The sequence below is a fragment of the Orycteropus afer genome, unplaced genomic scaffold (genome assembly GCF_000298275.1).
Source record: "Orycteropus afer afer isolate SDZICR_OR568_19922 unplaced genomic scaffold, OryAfe1.0 scaffold00156, whole genome shotgun sequence".
NCBI classification, from domain to species: Eukaryota; Metazoa; Chordata; class Mammalia; order Tubulidentata; family Orycteropodidae; genus Orycteropus; species Orycteropus afer.
In genome coordinates, this window is record NW_006921743.1 from 170,316 (window position 1) to 181,365 (window position 11,050).

Sequence of the window (11,050 nt, forward strand, 5' to 3'; positions counted from 1 at the left end):
CACACACACAATCTTCCAATATACAAAAGAGGGGGCAAAATTTTCCATTGTGTTTTGTTGTTCTTGTTGTTGATCATCTGGTAATCACTGTGCTAGGAACACCCCACCACCACCACCTTCTTCAACTACAGTTAAGTAATGAGCCTCTAAATGCTCCACCATAATCTCATTGGTATATAATGACCTCACAGCATGATGCATTTTGTAACATGTTGTGGAATGAAAACACACCCTACTATTTTATAGAGTATTAGATTTTTAAAAAAACAAATTAGTTCTTGTAATAGTATAGTGCAAAGAGTGGGCAGGAGGCAGATATTATTAAACCTACAGAGACATGGCCAATATTTTATTACTACAATCATATCATTTGTTTGTAAACCAGCATGTCAACAATCAGAAGACTGTGCAGTCCCATCTTCTATGCCACAGTTTGCTGCAGAAATATGAGAGAGCAAAGGAAATAAAAGATCGCTCATTATAAATGCATCAAAGTTCAGCAACCCTGGGAAAATACTGCCACCAGCCATCAAACCACCTTCTTTCCTAACCAGAGTGAAACCTGTAAGAGCTAGAACTTTGCACCTCATTTTTCTGGGTCTTGCAGGTTTTCCACCTCTGACACAGTGCAGTCTCACAATTTTTTCACTGCTTTCTGTTAATGGAAAATATTTTCATCTTCTTTCTCTGATAGGTTTCCAGCTTATACAGGTTCCAGCTTTCATAGGTTTTACTGGGTAATCTCAACAAGGACAAAAGAAGAGCCAATATTACTTGCAGGTAAAATCACAGTACTTAGCCACTCACAGTCAACTTGCTTACAATCCTCTGACACCCTGCCACCAGTGAGCCTTAAAACCATCTCCAAAACTATCCTCCTTGCTTGCTATTCAAACCTGTACCCACCCTCACCTTAGAACCATAAACCACCTCATCAGTTTCACAGGGTAATTAGATCTTTTCCTTGTTGTCAATGTTTATGTTATAAAGTCTGGGATTCAGTGCCACATCTGATGCTGACAAAAGAAGAAGAGGCTCCAGGAAAGTTGGGAGCTCAGAGTTTACAGCTCTGAAGAGAGAGTCAGGTTTGCTGCAATTCACTTGAGAATCTTAAAATATTGAGAGTCTTCGACAGATTTCTATTCACGCTAATCTTGGGTATTCTCCCTTATTTAGATAGCAATTTAATTCCACAAATTAATAATGTTTCCCAAAGCAGAGTGGGGACCCATCAGCAACAGACTTTGTATAGATATACAGTTTTTATTATAATGATTAAATATTTATTTCAGGTTGCTTTCTATAGAAAAGCAATTATTTTCTTATTTTTAAGGAATAAAGTGTAGGTACAACTTATATAAGTAAAAAATCAAACTGATATACACACACACACACACATACCTATATGTATATACGTATGTATTAGTTCAGGTAACAGAAAGTTTAAATCTATGCCAAAAATCTTACAGGGAAACTATATAATGAATCTAGCAAAAAATGTAATAAAGTTTTTCTCTGTTATCCAGAACAATGGTTATTAAATTATTTTGATATAACCACAGCTACAAAGGCAGAGCTCTGATCCACCTCTGCTATAATAAACACACTTATCTGTTGTCTACACCAGAGAAAAAAAGCATGAGTTCTGGAACTGAGGTGGAACTAAACTAACAGTTCATTCACGAAATTGGTGTAATCTTTAAGTCAGTCTATACTTCTAAACCCTCAGTTTCTTCATCTGCACAATAAGTACAAGATTATTTAAACTTCAGGGTATTTAAACAGCTTGTATGAGATATCAGCCATACAGCTAAGTCTTCAATTTAAGGTATTCCCCTCTGGTCTCCAGGAAAACCTTTCCAAAGGTCACTCAGCTTGCCATGTAAGCCCTAAATGCTAAACTTAAAAAAAAAAGCAATATATTTTTTAAATCACCTGTATGAGACCAAAGGGTTAACAATTACTTTAAGACAAAGATGAGAATGTAAGGGGTCAAGAAAATTAGATTACTGGAAACAGAAAAACCAGAAAGGAAATAATGAGAATATTCATACATTGTTGAAAATATAATCAATGTCACTGAACAACGTGTATAGAAATTGCTGAATGAGAACATAAACTGCTATGTAAACGTTCACCAAAAACACAGTAAGATATTATTTGTAACAACCATACAGACTGGAATAGTAAGAGCCAATCTAGACAGATACCCCAATTATATTTCCATTAAAAGATAGATCTTTTCAGAGGAAAAGAATACCTTTACTGTCCCCTTCAGCCAAAAATATCACTGAAGAAATGTTTATGATAATACGAAAGGACTAAAACTAAAAGTTCATTAAGAGATATATATATAAATGTTAGTGTGATAATATTGTGCAGACATAAGAGTAGATGCTTTTAAAGAATATAAATAAAATACATAATGTGAATATATACATCATATATAGATTATAAAATAATATTTAATGATTATTACAATATAATAATGAATGAAAAATCAAAACACAACACTGTACACAGAAAATGATGTTAAACCTATTAAAAATATATTTAAAAGTGTAGAATAAAGGAGAAGAGGTTGCAAGTTTTTATTATTATAAAAATATGCAAGCTATAAAACTAAAAAAAAAAATCTGTCATTGGACTAATATTAGGTGGGTGCTATGAACTGGGGAAAACCTTAGTTTAAAAGCACTTTTCTGTCAGTTTTATTCACTCAGTACAGTCTCCATGACAGAATTTTGCTTGCTAAGCATCAGGAGGATTTCTCTAAAGAAGAACATTTGGGCCATTTGTGGACTGAGTGCTGCCAGGACTTGCTGATTGAACCAGCAGATGGGCAAAGCCATTGACTTGACTACAGAAGAGACTCCCTTTGCCAGTCACCACGATGAGTCTGCTGCTTCGGGTTCTGCTCCAGGGCTATGTTTTGGCCAGAATAGCGCCACACTCTACTTTAAAGAGCACAGCAGCATCTGCTCTCATTCAGGTACTTGAGCAAAATCTCAATCCTGGGAAGCACTATGTATGGTTCCAAATGTCCTGAACGAAACTGGTGTTGGTGTTTGTTTGTGTGTGTGTGCGCGTGTGTGCACGCACATGTTTATTTGTGTGTGTGTTGGGAGAGGGGTGGAATTTCAAGAATAAGTGACGCAAAAGAGAACGAAAGTTTCAACCTGGAAACTTTATTTTTCCTGTAGTATATGTTTCCAGGATTGTTTGAATTGCTATCAAAATAATGAAACAAAAGGAGTTCTAACTGCTAACCAGCCACTCTGTGGAAGGAAGATGGGGCAATCTACTTCCATAAAGATTTACTGCCTTGGAAACCCAACAGGGATTCAAATTTTCAACAGAGAAAAATTATGGGAGTTTCAAGTATGATTTTACTATGAAATGGTGTGGCCCTATTATGCAGGCATAAGAGGAGATGAATGAGATACACTATAATGTGAATATATCAGATACACATTAAACATAATATATAATGATTATTACAATATAATATACAGTACACAATACTGTACACACAGAATGATGTTAAATCTATAAAAATATATATTTAAAAGGGTGGAATAAAGAAAAGGAGTTTGAAAGTTTTTATAATTATAAAAATATGCAACCTAAAAAACTGAAAAAAATTCTGCAATTGGACTAATATTAGGTGGGTGCCACGAACTGGGGAAAACCTAAGTTTGACAGCAGGTTTCTGTCAGTTTTATTTACTCACTACAGTGGCATAGAAGAAAAATAAAATTCTGAATTACTGTTCCCTTAAAAGGTTAATGTAATAATAGATGGAGTCGCTGGGTATTGCAAAGAGTTAGATGCTCAACTACTTGCCAAAAGGTTGGCAGTTCAAACCCACCTAGTGGCTCAGTGGGAAAAAGGCTTATTAGCAATCTGCTTATATAAAGATTACAGCCTATGAAATCCTATGTCACACAGGGTCAAAAACCGACAAGATGGTACCCAACTATGAGACAGGTAGCATGTAGATTCTGGAAATAAGGAGTAAATAGTAAATAATAAACAGTCCCCTGCCTTGTAGTTCAAAACTCCCCATGAGAGAACTCTCCAGTTTCATAGCTATTTCATCAACAGCATCTAGAATGCAAAGTCATTTTAAAAAATGGCCAAACAAGATTTCCAAACAATGAACCTCCAGCATGTCCCAACTTATGGGCAAAACAAGTTCTCCTTAGCTACAAGACAGCTCTGGCAGTCTGGGTAAATGACAAGATCCTTAGATATTTTGACCCAAGAACTATTAGGGCACTGTTATCACCTGGAAGATCAAAGAAAGAGCTGCTAAACAGATTCAGCAAAGCACTTCAACCAGGTGCCCATGCCTACTACTAGGAAAACAAGGACACACACTAGTCAAGGGAAAGAACAGAAATAAAAAGAGGGCAAGGCAGTGTTCCATCTCCAAATCTATGAGTAGGTCCAGGCACAAGCCTTTGTACTCACTGATCTCTCTCAGGATGATTCTTGGTCTAGATCCTAGCCAAAACTGTCTGAAGTCATTATAAAGTAAATTTCCTCAAGAAAAGAACTTACAACCATGGAAATATGTGAATAATATGCAAACATTCAAATATAGCAAACTTTTTCTTCCTCACGTTAATTAGAACAACAAATATCTCTGTAATTTTGGATCTTGAAACCCTTTCTCATAATGAAACAAAACAAAAAGACATGAAAATTAAAAATGGAACATCAGTGCAGAATTCAAAGGTCTAGCTGATAAACATAAAATCATAGCCCCCTCACCATCTCCTTAAAACCTAGAACCTAGGAACCAGAAAAGGAAGAGGAGGGTACCTGAATCTAGGATAAAAATGATGATAAAGTGAGCCACTTCCTAACCATTTATTAGATGGGAGCCTTGGACATGTTACTTAACCTCCAAGCAGTAAAAAGTCCTTTCCTAAAACCCACAAGGGTGCCCAAACACTAGCATAGAAAACACTGCCAGCCTAGGACTAAATTTTCCTTGGCTAGTGGCCAAAAATAAAAAACAAGAAAATACAGACTGCAGAGTAAGTTTTCCATAAAATTAAATAATAAAGTAATTACATAAACCTCAGAAATTGCACATTTATTCTTCATCTTCAGGACTAGTTTCAAAAGCAAACAAAAGGTAGAACCAGAAATGCAGAAAATTGGCCAATGTCTCTAGGGAAAGGAGTTTGTGAACAATTTTAAAGAAATGTAAAGCAATATATTTGAGTTGAATGAAATTGCAGTTCTTTTATTTTAAAAACAATGTCTAATATTGGCCATCTCATGCATTTGAACCTAATACAGTAATTTATTTTCCTAAGGAATGGAAAGAGCCTTGCAATTGTAGTATCAACAGCTGTTCCCTTCAATGTTTCCTATAAGAATAACAAGTCACATATGAAGTCACAAGTATCAAAGTTTCGACTATCATTTTACAATCCGAAAGCTTTCAGCACTTTCAGACACCTGATCTAAGACTTTGTGCCAACCATTGTTTAGAAAAGTTTCAAGATGGACTGTGAAAAGTTCAGTACACAACCTTGTAAGTTATAAAGTTAGCATTTTTTCTCTAATGCAATCAAAACCTGACCAAGCCACTAGCATAATAAGGGAAGGTGGTTTTGATTTTTATTCCCCATGTTACAGTAAAGGCAATGCCACTGGGGCTTCCATTGGAATTTACTGACAGAGACGTCAAGCTAAACTGAGAAAACCCAACTGTTACTACACAGCGAAGTACTAGATCAAATGTCCGCTCAATCTGAGTGCCAACAACATCTTGTGTTTTATGTCCATATAATGCAGGAAAACATTGGCTGTGACCTATCAACAAACATTCCAAACCAATCTCTGTAGTAATCTGCTGAATTGGCTATTTTATTGCTCCAACAGACAGAAATAAAACTGTGCTTATTATGAAAGTATAGCATTACCTCCAGCTAGTAAGAACTGACTGAACAAAGAGAGGCGATCATTATGTGAAAATTAATAATATTTGGAGCATGACATGCAATAGTCATAAAACAGTATTTGTTTTTTCAAAACTGGCTGAGAAAGGGGCTATGTATGCAGGGTAAACACTACTGGTGAAGGATGCTCCTATACTTCATTCAAGCTTCTCCTTTTCATTTAGAAGCTGGGCATGGGGCAAGGACTAACTCCTATCCTCTCCTATTATATTTACATGGAGTCTAAGAAATTTAGAGCTTGAATGGAACTCTGGAATCACTAATCTAAGTATTTCCTTTTACAGATGAGTAAACTGACCCTTTGAGGAATTCCATGACTTAGTTTCCCAAGGCTATATAGCCCTATGGCCAAGGAGAAACTAAAAGCCAGAACTCAATCATGTACCCATTACTGTTTGAAAGAATAAATGAAGGGTGTTTTTAATATTTAAAATAAAATTTGTATTTAATTTTATAACTGAAGTGACCTTTTTAAAGTTCAGATCAATAAAAGACATCATTATCATATTTACTTAACATATTCCCTTTAATAAATTCTTGAAGTAAAAATTAAAACTGGTAAATCTATACCAAGGCTATTAGAAGAGAGAAAAGCTCCCAAGAGCAGGAGGGCATAATTCTCCCAAAATCAGCTGTGTACCAAAGGTGAACTGAAACCACCAATTCTTAATAATGTTCTTTTGTGTGAGGGATAACTGCAAAGAGCCCAAGAGCCAGCCTGTGTACTACTGGTGCTCCCAGTGGTGGGAGCACTTTAACATGCTTTCTCCAGTGACTAAAGGAGTCTAGGAAAAGTATGCAGAGACCACAGGAAATCTCTGGCAATCAATCCCAGAAGAAAACGAGAATCTCTAATAAGATGAAATCGCTGGCTTCTTCTAGTCTTGGGAAAACATGCTAAGAACAGATTTATAGGTCCACTACTTCATAAACACAAGCTTTTCTATAAAAGAATAGAAACACAGAAAACCATTTGGGGAGGTGATTTCTGTCAGACTTGAACGCCTGAGATTTCACTTAACAGTGCTTAAATGCATATATTTTATTCTTCAGAACAACTGACAACCTAGGTTAAACGAGTTAAAGAATTGTCAAACATCAAGAATAATCTCTAATTAAAGCAGCAACTTCCATCTCTTCCATCTATACATTTAAATTTTTAATCCATTACTAAATGAATTACAATATTAATACAGGCAGTCTTTCCAAAACATGAATTACAGGAACACTTTCCGAAAGACACTTGATCTAAGCCTCAAGGCAGGCAGATACTGAAGAGATAAGAATCTGGGTCTAAGCTGTCTTTAATTTCAAAGAGATGCTTAACAGCTCATTATAGCACTGTACTTGCTCAACTGGAGACTTCTGAAGAGTCTCTCAGACACTTGGATCAGAGGAAAGCAAAGTTAGGACCAGGGCTTACATCTGAACTCTTGTCAATATCCACACTTGTAGATGAGGTCACGTCTGCACATGGGTCAGTACGCTAGAGATGGGTATTTCTTTCCATCTTTCTGTATGATTATTCTAGAAAACAGAGAATCACCATTGAAGAGTTCTAAATAAAAATGCGACCCATTGGTGATCAGCCCTTTTGAAAATCTAATAGAAGCCCAGTAGACTGCAACCTAATGCTACATTCTATTTCCAGGAATTTGAATGCCCACGACCCATCCATGAACCTGGAGCAGGGACCTCTGATGGTTCCTGAGCAAGCCTCACATTTCACATGTGACTGAGGGAGGGAAAAGATGTGCCTCAATCAGAAGCCTGTAGAGCCATGGTTCCAATCAGAGCCTATCGCCCATTCAACTGAGTCCAGTCTGGCCAGCATTCAAAAAGTTGTGTAACTGCACCTGCCTGTTTCACTACAGGCAACACCCACCTTTTACTGTAATTTTTTGACTTGCAATGAAAGGTATAACTTTGATCATAGTCATAGGATTAAGAATTCTTAGGGAAAATGTTGAACAAACTCAAAATCTTAAAAAAAAAAAAAAAAAAAGCAGGCTTACTGGTCTTACAGAGACTGGTGAAACCCATGAGACTATGGTCTCAAGCCACCTTTGGGTCTGGAATTGAACTCACTCCTGTGGCTTCCCTTGCAGCCAAACGATACACAAACCTACGAGTTGAACACCTAAACCAGGAAGATACACTCCTTAGAACAATCAGCCATGGGAGATTCAGAAGGGCAGCATTTGCACAGCGAGAAAGGTGGGGCAGCAGGAATGCATAGGCAAGAAGGACACAGGGAAAGGGTAACCACAGGAAGAAGTGGGAGGAGAGGTACTACGCTGCAGGGAATGTAAGCTGTCACAAAACAAAATGAGTTATGATCTGTGAAATGTAAAACTAGTCTTCTTTGTAAAATTTTACACAAATCACAATAAAAAGTTTTAAAAGAGAGAGAGAATTCTTACAAAAACTCCTTTTCCCGTTACCCTCCCCAATCCCTCACGCCCAGATCCCAGCAGGCAAGTGTGCATTTTCTCTCCCTGTGTTGTGCTCAGTTGTTATATTTATTTGCTTTGCTCTGGTCTAGCCATTCACTAAGGGGTTTTAGGAGTCTAGTTCTGAGTGTCTAGTGGAGCCTATGGGAATTTAGTTCGGACTGCCTGGATCCTACTCGAATACTGGCAAATTTCCGCCTGAACAGCCACAGTGTTGGCTTTCCTTTCCCATCTGGACGGCATTTCCCTCTGAAGCTCCTTGGGATTTCCCTCAGTTCTGGAAAGCTCAGTTATCATTCTCCACCTGCTCCTCATTGTCACATCAGGACAATGTGCCAAACATTTATTATGTGCCAAACACAGTCTTTCAAACTTCAACCAACTGGAATGATCTCCAGGTTCACATCATCATTTGAGTATCAAAAAGTCACTTCACTCCCCAAAGCAGAAAACAACTTCCTGGTGACTCTGCTCTCCCAACTTCACTGATGCTCCCAGAAGGGCTGGACCAAGTATTGTTCCCCTTGGCTGCCCTTCTGTTGGGAAATAACAGCCCACCTTCAGTAGAAAAGTGATCATTAACCAGAAGGGGACATTGATTGTTGTTTAATGATGCCATTTCTCAGATGCTCTTATCTGGGTACAGCCTATTTGACATATAGACCTGCTTCCATATAAGTGGTACAAAAGAGTCCCTTAGGGAGGGCAGAAAATTCCCAAACAAAGCTGGATTTGTAATTGTGTGCTCCCCAATGAGCACAAAAACCATTCTCCATCACTTTCTAACAATGTTGATGTGCATTCATTTCCAACCTTAAAGCAACTCAGACATTGAGGCAAAAGGCCAAGGCTTCATTCAAGTGTCCAATGATGTAAGCAATTTGCTCCAGGCCACAAAATATTCTTGTCAGTTTTGAACCTTGTAAAAATCTACGAGCCACGATTTTTCAGCCATCACAACAACAACAAAAAAAAAAAATCTCTTGATTTTTCTCTTGAATTCTGAAAAATCCTCAAAGGACTCCAGGAATCCTTAACATTTTAGAATGCAAAGTGAGACTGTTGCAAATGCTACAAGCATCAATGTTTCAGCAAGGTATTTAACCTCAAACCCTTGAGACGATTTTGTTAAACTAATCCATTTATAAATTTTGCAAGCTGTACAGAGTAAAATCAGAACTGCTCTCCATAGAGAAACTCTAGGCCAAATGATGATGGCTCATATCAAAATCAACTTAGGAAAAAGGAAAATTAAGGATGCAAGAGAAAGCAGCTTTCCTTGTGTTTTAATATAATCCAGTCCCTTCAGAAAAACTACTCCAAATATAGCCATAATGGAAAGGTAATTAAAATGCATGAGGAATGTATATAAGTATTAATGACTTTATACAGAGTTGTCCTATTATTATATTGACAATTAAGGGGTTTGTACTGGATATAACAAGGCAGAAGAAAGAAGAAACCAACATGATGACATGTTTTCATATATTTCATGATTTCTGGTGGTGCAGTGCCTAAGGCATCTGACTGCTAACCAGAATGCTGGCAGTTCAAACTCACCAGCCACTCCTCAGAAGGAAGATTGGGCAATCTACTTCCATAGTGATACCACCTCAGAAACCCAAGGAGGGGTCGCTGTGAGTCAGAAACCCAAGTCAGATCTAACTTGAGGGCATTGAGTTTGGTTTTTTTATTATGCAAACCAGAATTCCACCTTGGGTTGGTTTTATAGAAACTAAGATCATCCCTACCTGGACCCTACATCTACCATTTCTTTTATAACTAAATATGAAGTATAAAAGAATATGATGGGTAAAAGAAACATATCTGTTAAGGATGTCTACTGATACTTTATTTAAACTAAACAAAAAAGCTTGAACCCAAGATTCATGTTACTTCCTTGACACCATCTGTATATATACCTGACCTTCATTAACAATTTATGCCAATGAAGAATACCTCAAGGAAGGGCTTGAATTGATCTTCTCAAAGATGAAGAAAATAAGGTCCTTGTGATGCTAAGAAACATTTGCAAGGAAAAAAAATGGTCTAATTTCTAATTGGAGGCAAAAAAAAAAAAGGGTTGTTGTTGTTGTTGTTTTTAATTACCAGACTATGCAGTACATACATACAATGGAATATTCTCAACTTGCCTGGGAGAACCTTAAGATGAAATGTCAGCAAATAGTGACCAAGTCTACTCCATCAAATGAAACAGGAAAACTTACGCATTTTATGAACAGGGTCTTCATCCCACAAATTAGCACTTTAAATAAGAAATCTCATCTCCTTTTTGTCTGAAAAGTGTTTTATTACCTATGATTTCTCAATGGTATATATTTGCCACTTGGCCACATTCCTCCCTCCCAAGCACTTTTTTCACAACAGTTTGTGACAACAAACAGGAAAATTCATGAGCTCACCTTCATCACTAGCTGCCTGCTGCTTCACCAGTGTCATTGGGGATCTTGCTGGAGGCTTACTAAGTGGATGGCGCCAACTCTTAGATGTTTTGGTCTCTCCCTCAATTATCTGGGTACAGAAATAAAAATAGGAGGGAGACATTCATAGTTAAGATTTGTTTTTAAAAAAATATGGCTAATAATAGAGGCGGGG

At 37.2% G+C, this 11,050-nt stretch overlaps 1 protein-coding gene across 1 annotated transcript in view; it reads right to left on the bottom strand.

Annotated features, from left to right (window-relative positions):
* KDM4C (lysine demethylase 4C) overlaps positions 1 to 11,050 on the bottom strand; it is a gene marked incomplete at its 3' end in the record, with an annotated part of 396,913 nt that overhangs the window by 150,778 nt on the left and 235,085 nt on the right. The window contains exon 11 of the mRNA XM_042781719.1: positions 10,858 to 10,966. Coding sequence (XP_042637653.1) covers positions 10,858 to 10,966 — 109 coding nt within the window. The remainder of the gene's footprint in view (positions 1 to 10,857; positions 10,967 to 11,050) is intronic.